The following is a 20,372-nucleotide window of genomic DNA, read 5'->3' on the forward strand; positions in this document are numbered from 1 at the left end:
TTTTCAGTTCTGCCCACAAATTGTCTATAGGATTGAGGTCAGGGCTTTGTGATGGCCACCCAATACCTTGACTTTGTTGTCCTTAAGCCATTTTGCCACAATTTTGGAAGTATGCTTGGGGTCATTGTCCATTTGGAAGACCCATTTGTAACAAAGCTTTAACTTCCTGACTGATCTCTTGAGATGTTGCTTCAATATATCCACATCATTTTCCTCCTCATGATGCCATCTATTTTGTGAAGTGCCCCAGTCCCTCCTGCAGCAAAGCACCCCCACAACATGATGCTGCCACCCCCGTACTTCATGGTTGGGGTGGTGTTTTTTATAAACTATGATCTTTGTTCTCTTAAGCAAACCGTAGTCTGGCTTTTTTATGGCGGTTTTGGAGCAGTGGCCTCTTCCTTGCTGAGCGGCCTTTCAGGTTATGTCGATATAGGACTCTTTTTACTGTGGATATAGATACTTTTGTACCTGTTTCCTCCAGCATCTTCACAAGGACCTCTGCTGTTGTTCTGCGATTGATTTGCACTTTTCGCACCAAAGTAAGTTCATCTCTAGGAGACAGAACCCGTCTCTTTCCTGAGCGGTATGATGGTATCATGGTGTTTATACTCGCATACAATTGTTTGTCCAGCTGAAAGTGGTAACTTCAGGCATTTGGAAATTGCTCCTAAGAATGAACCAGACTTGTGGAGGTCTACCATTTTTTTCTGGGATCTTAGCTGATTTCTTTTGATTTTCCCATTATGTTAAGCAGAGGCACTGTGTTTAAAGGTAGGCCTTGAAATACATCCACAGATACACCTCCAATTGACTCAAATTATGTCAATTAGCCTATCAGAAGCTTCTAAAGCCATAACATAATTGTCTGGAATTTTCCAAGCTGTTTAAAGACATAGTCAGCTTAGTGTATGTAAACTTCAGACCCACTGGAATTGTGATACAGTGAATAATACGTGAAGTAATCTGTCTGGAAAACAATTGTTGGAAAAATTACTTGTGTCATGCACAAAGTAGATTTCCTAACCGACTTGCCAAAACTATAGTTTGTTAACAAGACATTTGTGGAGTGGTTGCCTACTGACAAAGAAATGATCAGTCTATAATTGTAATGGTAGGTTTATTTGAACAGTGAGAGACAGAATAACAACAACAAAAATCCAGAAAAGCGCATGTCAAAAATGTTAAATTGATTTGCATTTTAATAAGTAATAAATATTTGACCCCTTCTCAATCAGAAAGATTTCTGGCTCCCAGGTGTCTTTTATACAGGTAAAGAGCTGAGATTAGGGGCACACTCTTAATAACTTCTTGATGCACCCATCCCGTTAGTGGGATCATTTTCGTCAACATCTGCTAAATTGCAGAGCGCCAAATTCAAATTAAATTACTAAAAATATTTAATTTTCATGAAATCACAAGTGCAATATAGCAAAACACAGCTTAGCTTGTTGTTAATCCACCTGGCGTGGCAGATTTCAAAAAAGCTTTTCAGCGAAAGCATACCAAGCGTTTATGTAAGGACATCTCTTTCAGCAGACAAAACATTACAAACAGCTAGCAGCCAAGTAGATTGGTCACGAATGTCAGAAAAGCAATAAAATGGATCGCTTACTAAAACTTTGTAGCGAGGCAGGGGAAAAAGAGGGAGAGGCATCGGGGATAGTCGCATTAGAAGGGGTGGAAGACCTAAAAAAAAAGCACTAAATCGCTCAGCACTACATCCACCAAACATCACTTGAAGAATATTGAAGAACGGTGCACACCATTGTGAGAAAACATGTTGTTCAGTACAAACAGTTTTTTAAAACTGAACACACCCCAGGTTAGACATAACATTATAACTAGAAGGGATTCTCTCCTACTAATAACAAACAAAGGTCAACACGTGCACCTCGATGAACTATGAGTCAAACAGGTATAAAAGGGGATGAAAGGTGTCGCTGTACCCGTTATCAATAAAAAGCATTATTTAAATGCTACTTTTTAATTAAACTACTTTTTAGGGTTGAGTAGCCTAACTGCCGTAACTATTTTAGCATTGGCTACCTAGCTTGAGGACGAAAAGGGCAGTTTCATTCAAAACAAGCAGTATTTCAATCTTAAGAGATTTACCGTTGCCTGGGGTGTATTCATTAGTCGTAGTCCATAGCAAAATATTTTGTCTGTTGCAAAATAACTTTTACTCTAGAAACCAAACGGAAGCAAGCAGAAGCAAACAGAATGACACAAGAACGGACCTAAAGGAATTTGTCCAATAGAAACTGTTGTTTTCATTGTAACAGTTTCTGTTGCAAAACGTTTCACAAATGTCTTCGACGAATGAATACACCCCTGTGTTGAGGTACGTTTTCATAACCGTTTGACTCGTAGTTCACCCAGGTACACCTGTTGACCTATATTCATTATGACTAGGAGAGAATCGGCAAGCCCCTGCTCAAATACGTTTCGAAGCAGCCTTATTCCAAGCTACAGAATTGTAACCGTGATATGTGATGGTAGTTCCTGCAAAGATGTCTGGGAGCTAAAATGGCAAAGGAACTACATGTGGATTTAATTTTAGGGGAAGTAATGAGCTCTACAGCAAGGTCTCTTAACTCAATCGCTGGTTGAAGACTGTTTTCTGCTCCTCCCAAAAAATAGAACTTGTAGATAATTGGCCCTCTTTCTGGGACTCACCAACAAACAGGACGAAGCCTGGCCTGCTGAGGAGTGACAGACTCCATCCTGACTGGAGGGGTGCTCATCTTATCTACGAACTCAGACAGGGCTCTAACTCCCCAAGCTCCACAATGAGATAGCCAGACTGCCAGCTTATTGGAGTCTGCCACTAGCAGTCAGTGTAGTCAGCTCAGCTATCCCCATTGAGACCATGTCTGTGCATCGATCTAGGTTTGGCAAAACTAAACACGTATTGGCCTTAGCAATCTCATTGGAATAAATACCATCTCCATTCCTGTCATTATTGAAAGAGATTGTGAAATCTCACATCTCAAAATAGGGCTACTTAATGTTATATCCCTCACTTCCAAGGCAGTTATAGTTAATTAACTAATCACTGATCATAATATTGATGTGATTGGCCTGACTGAAACATGGCTTAAGCCTGATGAATTTACTGTGTTAAATGAGGCCTCGCCTCCTGGTTACACTAGTGACCATATCCCCAGTGCATCCCGCAAAGGCAGAGGTGTTGCTAACATTTACGATAGAAAATTTCAATGTACAAAAAAAAAGAAAAAAAGACTGCGTTTTCATCTCTTGAGCTTCTAGTCATGAAATCTATGCAGTCTACTCAATCACTGTTTACAGGCCTCCTGGGTCATATACAGCGTTCCTCACTGAGTTCCCTGAATTCCTATCGGACCTTGTAGTCATGGCAGATAATATTAACATTTTTGGGGACTTCAATATTCACATGGAAAAGTCCACAGACCCACTCCAACAGAGATCCACTCACTGCCACAGTCATACTCTGGACCAAGTTTTATTCCTTGGAATAAATGTTGTGGAACTTAATGTTTTTCCTCATAATCCTGGACTATAGGACCACCATTTTATTACGTTTACAATCGCAACAAATAATCTGCTCAGACCCAAACCAAGGATCAAAAGCAGTGCTATAAATTCTCAGATAACCCAAAGATTCCTAAATGCCCATCCAGACTCCCTCCACCTACCCAAGGACGTCAGAGTACACAAATCTGTTAACCACCTAACCGAGGAACTCAATTTAACCTTGCAGTCGCACCCCTAAAAACAAAAAGCATTTGCCATAAGAAACTAGGTCCCTGGTATACAGAAAATACCCGAGCTCTGAAGCAAGCTACCAGAAAATTGCAACGGAAATGGAGGTACACAAAACTGGAAGCCTTCTGACAAGTTTGGAAAGACAGTACCGTGCAGTAAAGGTTGACCGATTAATCGGAATGGCCGATTAATTAGGGCCGATTTCAAGTTTTCCTAACAATCTGATTTTTTTTTTTTTTACACCTTTATGTAACTAGGCAAGTCAGTTAAGAACACATTCTTATTTTCAATGACGGCCTAGGAACAGTGGGTTAACTGCCTTGTTCAAGTGCAGAACGACATATTTTTACCTTGTCAGCTCGGGCATTCAATCTTGCAACCTTACAATTAACTAGTCCAACGCTCTAACTACATTGCACTCCACGAGGAGCCTGCCTGTTACGCGAATGCAGTAAGAAGCCAAGGTAAGTTGCTAGCTAGCATTGAACTTATCTTATAAAAAACAATCAATCAATCATAATCACTAGTTAACTACACATGGTTGATGATATTAATAGTTTATCTAGCGTGTTCTGCATTGCATATAATCGATGCGGTGCGCATTTGCGAAAAAAAGCACAATCGCTGCACGACAGTACCTAACCATAAACATCAATGCCTTTCTTAAAATCAATACACAGAGGTATATATTTTTAAACCTGCATATTTAGCTAAAAGAAATCCAGGTTAGCAGGCAATATTAACCAGGTGAAATTGTGTCACTTCTCTTGCGTTCATTGCACGCAGAGTCAGGGTATATGCAACCGTTTGGTCAGCCTGACTCATTGCGAACTAATTTGCCAGAATTTTACGTAATTATGACATAACATTGAAGGTTATACAATGTAACAGGAATATTTAGACTTAGGGATGCCACCGTTAGATAAAATACGGAACGGTTCCGTATTTCACTGAAAGAATAAACGTTTTAAATGATAGTTTCTGGATTTGACCATGTTAAATTACCTGTGTGTTTATTATGTTAAAATTAAATCTATGATTTGATATTTGATAGAGCAGTCTGACTGAGCAGCAGCAGGTTCATAAGCATTCATTAAAACAGCACTTTTGTGTGTTTTGCCAGCAGCTCTTCGCAATGCTTCAAGCATGGCGCTGTTTATGACTTCAAGCCTATCAACTCCCGAGATTAGGCTGGTGTAACCGATGTTAAATGGCTAGCTAGTTATCTTTTCACATCGTCACTCGCTCTGAGACTTGGAGTAGTTGTTCCCCTTGCTCTGCAAGGGCCGCGGCTTTTGTGGAGCGATGGGTAACGATGCTTTGAGGGTGGCTGTCGATGTGTTCCTGGTTCGAGCCCAGGTAGGGACAAGGAGAGGGACGGCAGCTATACTGTTACACTGGCAATACTAAAGTGCCTATAAGAGCATCCAATAGTCATAGGTATATGAAATACAAATGGTATAGAGAGAAATAGTCCTATAAATACTATATTAACTACAACCTAAAACCCTTGGAATATTGAAGCCTCATGTTAAAAGGAACCACCAACTTTCATATGTTCTCATGTTCTGAGCAAGGAACTTAAACGTTAGCTTTTTACATGGCACATATTGCACCTTTACTTCTCCAACACGTTGTTTTTGCATTATTTAAACCAAATCGAACATGTTTCATTATTTATTTGAGGCTAAATTCATTTTTATTGATGTATTATATTAATTAAGTTAAAATAAGTGTTCATTCAGTATTGTTGTAATTGTCATTATTACAAATAAATAAAAACAATTGGCCGATTAATCGGTATCGGCTTTTTTTCATCCTCCAATAATCGGTATCGGTTATAAAAAAATCATAGTCGGTGGACCTCTATCGTGCAGTATCAAATTGCCTTCACTGCTGCTCGATCATCCTATTTTTCCAACTTAATTGGGGAAAATAAGAACAATCCCCAAAAAATTATACTGTCGCAAACCTAACTAACAAGAAGCATTCCCCAAGAAAGGATTGCTTTCACTTCAGCAGTGATAAATTCATGAAGTCCAATTATGGACTCATCTTTAAATCTTAGTATTCCTCCTAACTTCAGTTGTCCTGAGTCTGCACAGCACTGCCAGGACCTAGGATCAAGGGAGACACTCAAGTGTTTTAATACCATAGCTCGACACATTGATGAAAATAATCATGGCCTCTAAACCTTCAAGCTGCATTCTGGACCGTATTCCAACTAAACTACTGACAGAGCTGATTCCTGTGCTTGGCCCTCCTATGTTGAACATAATAAACGGCTCTCTATCCACCGGATGTGTACCAACCTCACTAAAAGTGGCAGTAATAAAGCCGCTCTTGAAAAAGCCAAACCTTGACCCAGAAAATAAAAAACTATCGGCCTATAATCAAATCTCCCATTCCTCTCAATTTCTTTTTAGAAAAAGCTGTTGCACAGCAACTCACTGCCTTCCTGAAGACAAAGAGTGTATACGAAACACTTCAGTCTAGTTTTAAACCCCATCATAGCACTGAGACTGCACTTGTGAAGGTGGTAAATGACCTATTAATGGCATCAGACCGAGGCTCTGCATCGGTCCTCGTGCTCCTAGACCTTAGTGCTGCTTTTGATACCATCGATTACCACATTCTTTTGAAGAGATTGGAAACCCAAATTGGTTTACACGGACAAGTTCTGGCCTGGTTGAGATCTTATCTGTCGGAACAATATCAGTTTGTCTCTGTAGATGGTTTGTCCTTTGACAAATCAACTGTAAATATCGGTGTTCCTCAAGGCTTCGTTTAAGGACCACTATTGTTTTCACTATATAATTTTACCTCTTGGTGATGTCATTCGGAAACATAATGTTAGCTTTCACTGCTATGCGGACGACACACAGCTGTAGATTTCAATGAAACATGGTGAAGCCCCAAAATTGCCCTCCCTGGAAGCATGTGTTTCAGACATAAGGCAGTGGATGGCTGCAAACTTTCTACTTTTAAACTCGGACAAAACAGAGATGCTTGTTCTAGGTCTCAAGAAACAAAGATCTTCGGTTGAATCTGACAATTAATCTTGAAGGTTGTACAGTCGTCTCAAATAAAACTGAAGGACCTCGGGGTTACTCTGGACCCTGATCCTCTTTTGACGTATCAAGGAGAGCTTCCCCCCTCCCTCCCATCTACGTCACACTGCAAAAATCTGAAACTTTCTGCCCAAAAACAATGCAGAAAAATGGATCCACACTTGTGTAACTTCTAAGTTAGACAACTGCAATGCTATACTTTTTGGCTACCCAGATAAAGTACTAAATAAACTTTAGTTACAGCTAAACACAGCTGTTAGAATCGTGACTAGAACCTAAAATTTGATCATTTTACACCAGTGCTAGCCTCTACACTGGCTTCCTGTTAATGCTAGGTCTGATTTCAAGGTTTTACTGCTAACCTACAAAGCATTACATGGGTTTGCTCCTACCTATCTTTCCGATTTGGTCCTGGCGTACATACCTACATGTACGCTACGGTCACAAGACACAGGGCTCCTTACTGTCCCTAGAATTTTTAAGCAAACAGCTGGAGGCAGGGCTTTCTCCTATAGAGCTCCATTTTTATGGAATGGTCTGCCTATCCATGTGAGAGACGCAAACTCAGTCTCAACCTTTCACCTGGCTTAAATGGCGCCTCTAGAGACAAAACCTCTCTCATCGTCACTCAATGCCTAGGTTTACCTCCACTGTACCCACACCCTACCATACACGTCTCTACATTATGCCCTGAATCTACTCTACAACACCCAGAAATCTGCTCCTTTTATTCTTTGCCCCCAACACACTCGACGACCAGTTTTGATAGCCTTTAGCCGTACACTCATCCTACTCCTGCTCTGTTCCTCAGGTAACGTGGGGGTTAACCCAGGCCCAGTGTGTCCCCAGGCACTCTCATTTGTTGACCACTGTAAGCGTAAAAGCCTTGGTTTCATGCATGTTAACATCAGAAGCCCCTCCCTAAGTTTGTTTTAATCACTGCTATAGTACACTCCGCCAACCCTGATGTCCTTGCCGTGTCTGAATCCTGGCTTAGGAAGGCCACCAAAAATTTGGAGATTTCCCTACCCAACTACAACATTTTCTGTCAAGATAGAACTGCCAAAGGAGGATAAGTTCCAATCTACTGCAGAGATAGCCTGCAAAGTTCTGTCATACTTTCCAGGTCTATGCCCAAACAGTTCGAGCTTCTAATTTAAAAAATGTATCTCTCAAAAAATAAGTCTCTCACTGTTGCCACCTATTATAGAGCCCCCAGCTGTGCCCTGGACACCATATGTGAATTGATTGCCCCCCATCTATCTTCAGAGTTTGTTCTGTTAGATGACCTAAACTGGGATATGCTTAACACCCCGGCTGTCCTACAATCTAAGCTAGATGCCCTCAATCTCTCACAAATTATCAAGGAACCTACCAGGTACAACCCTAAATCTGTAAACATGGGCACCCTCATAGATATTATCCTGACCAAATTGCCATCAAAATACACCTCTGCTGTTTTCAATTAGGATCTCAGCGATCACTGCGTCATTGCCTGCATCCGTTATGGGACCATGGTCAAACGACCACCCCTCATCACCGTCAAACGCTCCCTAAAACAATTCTGCGAGCAGGTCTTTCTTGTCGACCTGGCTCGGGTATCCTGGAAGGATATTGACCTCATCCCGTCAGTAGAGGATGCCTGGTTGTTCTTTAAAAGTGCTTTCCTCACCATCTTAAATAAGCATGCCCCTTTCAAAAAATGTATAACTAAGAACAGATATAGCCCTTGGTTCAATCCAGACCTGACTGTCCTCGACCAGCACAAAAACATCCTGTGGCGTACTGCACTAGCATTGAATAGTTCCTGCGATATGCAACTTTTCAGGGACGTCAGGAACCAATACACACAGTCAGTTAGAAAAGCAAAGGATAGCTTTTTCAAACAGAAATTTGCATCCTGTAGCTCTAACTCCAAAAAGTTCAGGGACAGTGGAAAGTCCGTTGAGAATAAGAGCACCTCCTCTCAGCTGCCCACTGCACTGAGGCTAGGAAACACTGTCACCACCGATAAATACACAATAATCGCGAATTTCAATAAGCATGTCTCTATTGCTGGCCGTGCTACCCCAATCCCGGCCAACAGCTCCGCACCACCTGCAGCTACATGCCCAAGCCTCCCCAGCTTCTCCTTCACCCAAATCCAGATAGCAGAAAGCTGCTGTCTGAAAAAGCTGCAAAACCTGGACCGGTACAAATCAGCTGGGCTAGACAATCTGGACCCTCTCTAAAATTATCCGCTGCCATTGTTGCAACCCTTATTACTAGTATGTACAACCTCTCTTTTGTATCGTCCGAGATTCCTAAAGATTGGAAAGCTGCCGCGGTCATCCCCCTCTTCAAAAGGGGGTGACACTCTAGACCCAAACTGTTACAGACCTATATCCATCCTGCACTGCCTTTCTAACGTCTTTCGAAAGCCAAGTTAACAAACAGATCACTGACCATTTCGAATCCCACCGTACCTTCTCCGCTGTGCAAGCCAGTTTCCGAGGTGGTCACGGGGGCACCGTAGCCACCCAAAAGGTACTAAACGATATCATAACCGCCATCGATAAAAGATTATACTGCGCAGACTTATTCATCAACCTGGTCAAGGCTTTCGACTCTGTCAATCACCGTATTCTTATCGGCAGATTCAGCAGCCTTGGTTTCTCAAATGACTGACTCGCCTGGTTCACCAACTACTTCTCAGAGTTCAGTGTGTCAAATCAGAGGGCATGATGTACGGACCTCTGGCAGTATCAATGGGGGTGCCACAAAGTTCAATTCTCGGGCCGACTCTTTTCTCTGAGTATATCAATGTCGCCACTCTTGCTGCGGGTGATTCCTTGATCCACCTCTATGCAGACGACACCATTCTTAATTTTTTAAATTTAATTTACCCCCTTTTCGTGGTATCCAATTGTTAGTAGTTACTATCTTGTCTCATCGCTACAACTCCCATATGGGATCGGGAGAGACGAAGGTCGAAAGCCATGCGTCCCCCAAAACACAACCCAACCAAGCCGCACTGCTTCTTAACCTCTCTGGGATATGTGGGATGCTCCCACCTTGCCAAAAGCCAGGGAAAATGCAGAGCGCCAAATTCAAATTAATTACTATAAAAATCTAAATTTCATTAAATCACACATGCAAGTTAGCAAATTAAAGCTACACTTGTTGTGAATCCAGCCAACATGTCAGATTTCAAAAAGGCTTTTCGGCGAGAGCAAACAATACTATTATCTGAGGATAGCACCTCCATAAACAAAGAGAGAAACCATATTTCAACCCTGCAGGTGCGACACAAAACGCAGATATAAAAATAGAATTCATGCCTTACCTTTGACGAGCTTCTTTTGATGGCACTCCAATATGTCCCATTAATTTATTTGGCGCGTTTGATCCAGAAAAACACTGGTTCCAACTTACTCAACGTGACTACAAAATATCTCAAAAGTTACCTGTAAACTTTGCCAAAACATTTCAAACTACTTTTGAAATACAACTTTAGGTAATTCTTAACGTAAATAAATCAATACAATTGAAGACGGGATGATCTATGTTCAATACAGGAAGAAAACAAACTGAAGAATGCTTTCTGGTCACGCGCCTCTATCTAACAGTACACTTCAAGTGACCCGTGTTCAAGATGGCCGTACTTCTTCATTACAAAAGGAATAACCTCAGCCAATTTCTAAAGACTTGACATCCAGTGGAAGCGATAGGAACTGCAATAAGGTCCCTTATAAATCTGGATTCCCAGAGAAAACCCATTGAAAAGAGAGTGACATAAAAAATAAAATAAACATCTGAATGGTTTGTGCTCGGTGCTAAATAAGTTCTGTTATACTCACAGACATGATTCAAACAGTTTTAGAAACTTCAGTGTTTTCTATCCAAATCAACTAATAATATGCAAATCTTATCTTCTGGGGATGCAGGCAGTTGAATTTGGGCATGTATTTCATCCGGACGTGAAAATACTGCCCCGTCACCAAATACTGCCCCCCGCATCCAACCCGGAAGCCAGCCGCACCAATGTGTCAGAGTAAACACCGTTGCACCTGGCGACCTGGCTAGTGTGCACTGCGCCCGGCCGCCACAGGAGTCGCTAGCGCGCGATGAGACTTTAAAAATAAATAAAAAATTGAGTGAAAACCTCCTTCCATCAGCAAGGGAATTGAAGCTGAAACGTGGCTGGGTCTTTCAGCATGACAATGATCCCAAACACACCGCCCGGGCAATGAAGGAGTGGCTTCGTAAGAAGCATTTCAAGGTCCTGGAGTGGCCTAGCCAGTCTCCAGATCGCAACCCCATAGAAAATCTTTGGAGGGAGTTGAAAGTCCGTGTTGCCCAGCAACAGCCCCAAAACATCACTGCTCTAGAGGAGATCTGCATGGAGGAATTGGCCAAAATACCAGCAACAGTGTGTGAAGACCTTGTGAAGACTTACAGAAAACGTTTGACCCCTGTCATTGCCAACACAAAGTATTGAGATAAACTTTTGTTATTGACCAAATACCTATTTTCCACCATAATTTGCAAATTAATTCATTAAAAATCCTACAATGTGATTTTCTGGATTTTTTTTCTAATTTTGTCTGTCATAGGTAAAGTGTACCTGTGAAAAGTACAGGCCTCTCATCTCTTTAAGTGGGAGAACTTGCACAATTGGTGGCTGACTAAATACTTTTTTGCCCCACTATATGTCTTCCATTTCCTAATAATTGCTCCCACAGTTGATTTCTTCAAACCAAGCTGCTTACCTATTGCAGATTCAGTCTTCCCAGCCTGGTGCAGGTCTACACTTTTGTTTCTGGTGTCCTTTGACAGCACTTTGGTCTTGGCCATAGTGGAGTTTGGAGTGTGACTGTTTGAGGTTGTGGACAGGTGTCTTTTATACTGATAACAAGTTCAAACAGGTGCCATTAATACAGGTAACGAGTGGAGGACAGAGGAGCCTCTTAACCTGTTACTCCTACCCCCTACTTTTTCGAACATTCTGTTAAAAATCATTTCAGCGCCCTGCTGCTCATGCCAGGAATATAGTATATGCATATGATTCGTATGTGTGGATAGAAAACACTCAGACGTTTATAAAACTGGTTAAATCACGGCTGTGACTATAACAGAACGTGCGTTTCATCGAAAAGTGCAGGAAAATCTGATCACTGAAAATGGAAAAATATATCCATGCGCGACTTGTACCTATTGATAAAGGTGAACCACATTTAATGGGGCTGAGGTTGCAATACCTACAGCTTCCACACCTACTATTTGTTTCTTGGTCAAACAGACGCAAGGCAGCGCATTTCTTCCGGTCTCCGACCGGATATTTTGGTTGAGATTTACCCGGACATTATTTACAGACGGACAGCTAAAGAATATACTTCGCCTCGTGATCAATTTGATCGCTTATTAACGTGTACTAATACCTAAAGTTGCATTACAAAAGTATTTTGAAGTGTTTTGTGAAAGTTTATCATCGACTTTTTTCATTTTAAAAAATGACGTTATGTTATAAGACGCTATTTTTTTTTGTTTATCACACAGTCTTCATAGATCGATATCTTGGCTATATATGGACCGATTTAATAAAAAAAAAGACCCAATAGTGATTATGGGACATCTAGGAGTGCCAACAAAGAAGATGGTCAAAGGTAATGAATGTTTTATATTTTATTTGTGCGGTTTGTGTAGCGACGACTATGCTAATTATTTTGTTTACGTCCCCTGCGGGGGTGTTTTGGGGTGTTACATGCTATCAGATAATAGCTTCTCATGCTTTCGCCGAAAAGCATTTTAAAAATCTGACTTGTTGCCTGGATTCACAACGAGTGTAGCTTTAATTCAATACCCTGCATGTGTATTTTAATGAACGTTTGAGTTTTAACTAGTACTATTAGCATTTAGCGTAGTGCATTTGCATTTCCAGATGTCTAGATGCGTGCCAGGTAGGAGCAAGAGGTTAAAGAAGTTACAGGTCTGTGAGAGCCAGAAATCTTGCTTGTTTGTAGGTGACCAAATACTTATTTTACACCATAATTTGCAAATAAATTCATAAAAAATCCTACAATTTGATTTTCTGGATTTTTTTCCTTCTCATTTTGTCTGTCATAGTTGAAGTGTACCTATAATGAAAATTACAGGCCTCTCTCATCTTTAAGTGGAAGAACTTATACAATTGGTGGCTGACTAAATACTTTTTTGCCCCACTGTACCACCCATCACTGCGACCTGTATGCTCTCCTCGGCTGGCCCTCGCTACATATTCATCACCAGACCCACTGGCTCCAGGTCATCTATAAGTTTTTGCCAGGTAAAGCTCTGCCTTATCTCAGCTCACTGCTCACCATAACAACACCCACCCCGTAGCACGCGCTCCAGCAGGCATATCTCACTGGTCATCCCCAAAACCAACACCTAATTTGACCGCCTTTCCTTCCAGTTCTCTGCTGCCAATGACTGGAACGAATTGCAAAAATTGCTCAAGTTGGAGACATATCTCCCTCACTAACTTTAAGCATCAGCTGTCTGAGCAGCTTGCCGATCGCTACAGCTGTACACAGCCCATCCAACTACCTACCTCATCCCCATATTGTTTTTATTAACTTTTTTTGCACACCAGTATTTTTACTTGCACATCAATCACTCTAGTGTTAATTTGCTAAATTGTAATTACTTCGCTACTATTAGCCTATTTATTGCCTAACCTCCTTACTCCATTTGCCCACACTGTATATATATTTTTCTATTGTGTTATTGACTGTATATTTGTTTCTCCCATGTGTAACTCTTGTTGCTTTTTGTCGCACTGCTTTGCTTAATCTTGGCCAGGTCGCAGTTGTAAATGAGATCTTGTAAAAAATAAAAATGTATAGCACATTTGGAAAGTATTCAGACCCCTTGACTTCTTCCACATTTTGTTACGTTGAAGCATTATTCTAAAATTGATGAAATTGCTTCCCCCTCAATCTACACACAATACCCCATAATGACAAAGCAAAAACAGGTTTTTAGAAATGTTTGCAAATGTATTAACAATATAAAAACAGAAATATCACATTTACATAAGTATTCAGACCCTTTACTCAGTACTTTGCTTAAGCACATTTGGCAGCGATTACAGCCTCATGTCTTCTTGAGTATGACACTACAAGCTTGGCACACCTGTACTTCGTGAGTTTCTCCCATTGTTCTCTGCAGAGCCTCTCAAGCTCTGTCAGGTTGGATGTGGAGAATTGCTGCACAGCTGTTTTTAGGTCTCTCCAGAGATGTTCGTTCAGGTTCAAATCCAGGCTCTGGCTTGGCCACTCAAGGAGATTAGGAGGTGTCTTGTCTGTGTGCTTGTCTTATTGGAAGATGAATCTTCTCAGATTGGGCCGATCTCGAACAGATTTCATCAAGGACTTTGCTCCGTTCATCTTTCCCTCGATCCTGACTAGTCTCCCAGTCCCTGCCGCTGAAAAACATCCCCACAGCATGATGCTGCCACCACCATGCTTCACCGTAGGGATGGTGCCAGGTTTCCTCCAGACGTGATGCTTGACATTCAGGCCAAAGAGTTCAATCTTGGTTTTATCAGACCAGAGAATCTTGTTTCTCATGGTCTGAGAGCCCTTTAGGTGCCTTTTGGCAAACTCCCTCTTAATTTCTGTACCAACAGATGTAGCCTATTGAATATCATTATAGTTGTTTCGGTATGTTGCATTGAAAGTGTCAAATATTGTTAATTCGATCACAACTCCCACAGTAAAGAGAAATGTTATTAACTAAGGGGGAGTTCAATTCAATCTCGTGCTTCTCTGTGCAGGTTGATATTTCTTCTGTGCTGCAGTCCCAGCGGAACTGCGCACCCAGTTTCGAGAAAACATTGATCACCAGTGTTGGAGCGAACCATTGAGGAAAGCTCAGCATTGCATGTAGATAGGTTTGGCTGCTAGGCTGAAGTAGCAAGGACATGCACATTAAGAGAAGATGATATCCAGGCCATATGACACCCAGACCATACTCTATTTTTGAAATAATACATTAACCAAGACCATACGTGCATTCATGACAGCTGAACGTGCTGTGGTCAGCAGGATACAGGAAGAAAGATGTAGGCAAGATAACTGATGACTAACACGTAAAACATAAGCATGCAGTACATACATTATTTTTAGAACATGGAAAGAGTTCTGCCATCGTTGTAACCAAAAGCAGATACTAAGGGGGAGTAACTTTATTTACATATGTGATGTACACAAATACTATGTATGTATAAAAGCAGAGCCAGTGCTAAGAAGGGGCGGCTGTTCCGCGGACCAGCACGGCTCTTAATAACTTGTATTAAAGTCTACATTGAATTCACAAAGTTCTTCTGAGAGTATTATATTTCTGAAACAATTCTCCACGACACCAGTGGGGCTTTATGCTAACACATCATTAGAAATGTATTTTCATAAACACAACGTGACTGCAAGCGATGAAATATCTGACTGAAAACAACAAAAAAACATCTAAATGAGTTGTTGTTTGAATTTGTTGATAAAATGTAAGACTGTCTCGCACAATCCGGTACATGTTTTGGTTGAAAATAAGTCTTGTCAATTTATTGTGCTAGCTTAATAAATTCCTCCCTTACATTAGGTAATCTGTAAATGAGTGGATATAGGTGAAAACATTGTTTTCACCAATCTTAAATTACGGTGTCAGATGAGCGATTTTCTGAAGGAAAGAATGCTATTTCCAGGGAACCGAGGTAAAGACAGTTTCAAATTGGATATTCGATGGATATTTGCGCTTTCAAACCACTTGAGCCACAGATTCCAAATAAGTCTCATGATGTTGGAAAAATTACGTACAACATTGCACAGGTCTTATTTTCACGATTTGGACATTCATTCACTTTCCAAAGCTAATAAAGATGTGGAAATGTGAGCTGCATTTTGTATTACAAGTTTAAATAGTTAGGGAGCATAAACAAAGTACAAACTTTTTTTACATTCAAATTTCTGACTGACTTCAAACAAGGTTCAGAATGTCCACTGACTACCCTTCTATATTACCCTTTAGTTTGTCAATTTTCATCTCACAAGATTTTACATGAATTTTTTTTATATTTAAAGTTTCAATAGCTCCTTGGTCATGTGTGACTTCAAACAAGGTTCAGAATTTCCACTCAGTGGGCCTACACATTGCACACCCTTTAGTTTGTCCATTTTCATCTTACATGGTTTTACATGTATTTCTCAAAATGTAGAATTTCAATAGCTCCTTGGTCATGTGACATACTGACCTCAAACAAGGTTCAGAATGTCCACTGACTATAGCTTCATATCGCACGCTCTGATGTGTGTCTCCTTTCATATCATGCTATTAGAATTAAATATGTAAGCTTTGCAGGCCTTCATTTTACATGGGTATTAATAAATAATATTAATTAAGTCAACAAAATGTTCCATCCTCGCGATAACTATATTTCACATGGACACTGAAAAGATCCGCAAATGGCTGTATGTGGTATGGATCAAGGACAGAAGAGGTGTTCAAACAGAAGTGCTTAAAGGAAGGAGCACAGGTAGGCCTCATGAAAAACAGTGTTTCATATGCTCTTTTTAATCACAGTAATAGGCAGTGATTTGAAGGTCACAGTGAGCTTGATAACATGAAAGAATCCTTTTCATAGCATCACTTTCATATACTGTACATTAAGACAAATCCTTCTACGTTGAGTATTAGAACGCAGTTTACATAACCTGATAACTTGATATTTGAGTGTATTCACAACAAGACACCTGCAGACAACTTACAAAATGCAATATTGCATTTGAGGGTATGTTTTTCTGATGAAAATAGTTATTTGATGCATTGCCTACTATCTCTAGCTGGGAAAATGGTCTTTTGTGAGTAAAATCCTTTTCCCAAAATTGATTTAGGTACATTTTTGTGAAGAGGTATGAGGGTTGTGATATAGGTCATTTAATATTAAAATCATTTAAGGGGTCAATACATTTCTATATTGCTTCCCCAGTATCTGCATGAACCATCAGCCAAGTGTTTTTGGTTGACCCTATATTACTAATTACTGTCCATGAGTAAACTCAACCCTGTGGGTCTATGGGTGCTTGGGCCAATAAAGTGCCAACTCAATTCTACCACTGACTAGTCTCTCATGCCCCTACGAACAGGGACACAGAGAAATAGTTTTTCATCTAAACCAGACCTTTTTTTTTTCTGGAGTACACTAACCCCTAATTGGGGCTCTTTTCTTGACACATAGTAGAAGTTTACCAGATAAGAAGTCAAGAAGATCAAAAAGTAGATTGTTGTAAGGGTGTATTACATCCTATGCTGGCCTCATTGTCATTTCCATTCTGGATTCTGAGTGGTAAAATAATAGCTAAAAAATGCCCCTATGTATGTGTATATATTTTCCACCAAGACAGAACTGCCAAAGGGGGTGGAGTTGCAATCTACTGCAGAGGTAGCCTGCAGAGTTCAGTCATGCTATCCAGGTCTGTGCCCAAACAGATTGAGCTTCTACTTTTAAAAATACACCTTTCCAGAAAAAAGTCTCTCACTGTTGCCGCTTGTTACATACCACCCCTCAGCCCGCAGCTGCGCCCTGGACACCATATGTGAATTAATTGCCCCCCATTTAGCTTCAGAGGTTGTACTGTTAGGTGACCTAAACAGGGATATGCTTAACACCCCGGCCATCCTACAATCTAAGCTAGATGCCCTCAATCTCACAAATTATCATGGAACCTACCAGGTAAGGTACAACCCCAAATCCGTAAACTCGGGCACCCTCATAGATATCATCCTAACCAACCTGTCCTCGATCACTGCCTCATTGCCTGCGTCAGTAATGGGTCCGCAGTCAAACGACCACCCCTCATCACAGTCAAACGCTTCCTAAAACACTCCTGCGAGCAGGCCTTTCTAATCGACCTGGCCCGGGTATCCTGGAAAGATATTGACCTCATTCCGCCAGTAGAGGATGCCTGTTTGTTCTTTAAAAGTGCTTTCCTCACCATCTTAAATAAGCTTAGTGTGTCAAATGGGAGGGCCTGTTGTCCAGACCACTGCCAGTCTCTATGGGGGTGCCACAGGGTTCAATTCTCGGGCCGACTCTTTTCTCTGTATACATCAATGACATCGCTCTTGCGGCTGGTGATTCTCTGATCCACCTCTACGCAGACCACACCATTCTGTATACATCTAGCTCTTCTTTGAACACTGTGTTAACTAACCTCCCAACGAGCTTCAATGCCATACAACTCTCCTTCCGTGACCTCCAACTGCTCATAAATGCAAGTAAAATGCAAGTTAAAAAGTTAAATGCATGCTCTTCAACCGATCGCTGCCCGCATCTGCCCACCCGCCTAGCATCACTACTCTGGACGGTTCTGACTTAGAATATGTGGATGTTACGGATACCAGTATCCTGTGTGTGTATCCTGTATGTGTGTGTATCCTGTGTTCTTTTCTCTCCTTCTCCCCTCACAGGTGAAAATCATCACTCCCCAATCAGTCACCAATCCAATCATCAATCAGAAGACACACCTCCTCCCGTTTCCTACCCAATCACAGTTCCTTTCCCTTGGTTTAAAAACCCTGTCAGTAGTTTGCTCTGGAGCGCAATCTCTCTGTAAATGCCATGTCTGTAGGTTGCTGTGTTTCACTTGCTCTTTGTGTATTAACCTCTCTTTTGTTTGAGAACTACAAATACCTAGGTGTCTGGTTAGACTGTAAACTCTCCTTCCAGACTCATTAAGCATCTCCAATCCAAAATTCAATCTAGAATCTGCTTCCTATTAGCAACAAAGCATCCTTCACTCATGCAGCCAAACATACCCTCGTAAAACTGACTATCCTACTGATCCTTGACTTCGGCGATTGTCATTTACAAAATAGCCTCCAACACTCTACTCAGCAAATTGGATGCAGTCTATCACAGTGCCATTAGTTTCGTCACCAAAGCCCCATATACTACCCACCACTGCGACCTGTATGCTCTTGTTGGCTGGCCCTCGCTTCATATTCGTTGCCAAACCCACTGGCTCCAGGTCATCTAAGTCCTTGCTAGATAAAGTCCCGCCTTATCTCAGCTCACTGGTCACCATAGAAGCACCCACTCGTAGCACACGCTCCAGCAGGTATAATTTCACTGGTCACCCCCAAAGCCAATTCCTCCTTTGGCTGCCTTTCCTTCCATTTCTCTGCTGCCAATGACTGGAACGAATTGCAAAAATCACTGAAGCTGGAGACTCATATCTCCCTCACTATCTTTAAGCATCAGCTATCAGAGCAGCTTACAGATCATTGCACCTGTACGTAGCCCATCTGTATTATAGCCCATCCAACTACCTGATCCCCATATTGCTTTATATTTTATATATATATTTTCTTTTGCACCACAGTATCTCTACTTGCACATTAATCTTCTGCACATCTCACTCCAGTGTTAATTTGCAAAATTGTAATTATTTTGCCACTACGGACTTTATTGCTTTACCTCCCTAATCTTACTTCATTTACACACACTGTATAGACTTTTATATTGTGTTATTGACTGTACGTTTGTTTATTCCATGTGTAACTCTGTGTTTGTCACACTGCTTTGCTTTATCTTGGCCAGGTCACAGTTGTAAATGAGAACTTGCTCTCAACTGGCTTCAATGTAAAACCATGTGAGATGAAAATAGACAAACTAAAGGGTGTGCAATGTGTAGGGCCACTGAGTGGATATTCTGAAACGTGTTTGAGGTCACTAGGTCACATGACCAAGGAGCTATTGAAGTTGTACATTTTAAAAATTAATGTAAAATCATGTGAGATGAAAACGGACAAACTAAAGGGTGTGCAATGTGTGCCTGTGCCATCGGGTTAGCTACAACCAGTTTTGAAAGTGTTAGGAGTAATGGTTAAAGAGCTATTGAAATTTGACAAATTTGATTTGTCACTATGTTGATGGTCCCTAACTGCTGTTGGTGGACGTAAGGAAAACTACAGGCGAATATCCGTCGAATATCCAACCTGAAACTGTCTTTACCCCGGTTTACAGGGACAATGTTTGGGGAACCGTTATTCCCAATCCCACTTTCTCCCCATGGCTGCAACCATAGCACACAATGTTTGGGGAACCGTTATTCCCAATCCCACTTTCTCCCCATGGCTGCAACCATAGCACGATAAACGGTCATTTTGGCCATTAGGGTCAACCATGACTCGACACAGTAGTTGCTACAAACCTGATTGATGTAATTTTATCTCCGGATTGAAAACCAAATCAAGCAGCCGTCGTAAACGCTTGATCTCCTCCTTTGAACTGGAAATTTCGTCCTGGTATTCTGTTATCGTTTTTTCTACTTCTACGTATATCTCCACGGCAACCGCGGTTAGTCGCTTGGTAAGAAACCCATTCAACAACTGTAGTTTGGACATTTTTGCAAGACCTAATTAATGTAAAAGACTTGACCACTTCTAGCTAGTAGACTGGCTACGTATGGAGAAAAAAACCTCAGACAAAATGTACCCAAGACCACGTGACCTCAACCACGAACATCGTCATGTGAT

General features: G+C 41.2%; 1 protein-coding gene across 1 annotated transcript in view; it reads right to left on the bottom strand.

Moving 5' to 3' along the window:
• Nucleotides 1–20,366, bottom strand: part of LOC118389862 (oocyte zinc finger protein XlCOF6.1-like) — a 31,044-nt gene extending 10,678 nt beyond the window's left edge. The window contains exon 1 of the mRNA XM_035779791.1: nucleotides 20,048–20,366. Within this exon, the coding sequence (XP_035635684.1) occupies nucleotides 20,048–20,240 (193 nt within the window). The 5' untranslated portion in view covers nucleotides 20,241–20,366. The remainder of the gene's footprint in view (nucleotides 1–20,047) is intronic.
• Nucleotides 20,367–20,372: the final 6 nt, after the last annotated feature.

Source organism: Oncorhynchus keta, chromosome 11 (assembly GCF_023373465.1).
Source record: "Oncorhynchus keta strain PuntledgeMale-10-30-2019 chromosome 11, Oket_V2, whole genome shotgun sequence".
Taxonomy (NCBI): Eukaryota; Metazoa; Chordata; class Actinopteri; order Salmoniformes; family Salmonidae; genus Oncorhynchus; species Oncorhynchus keta.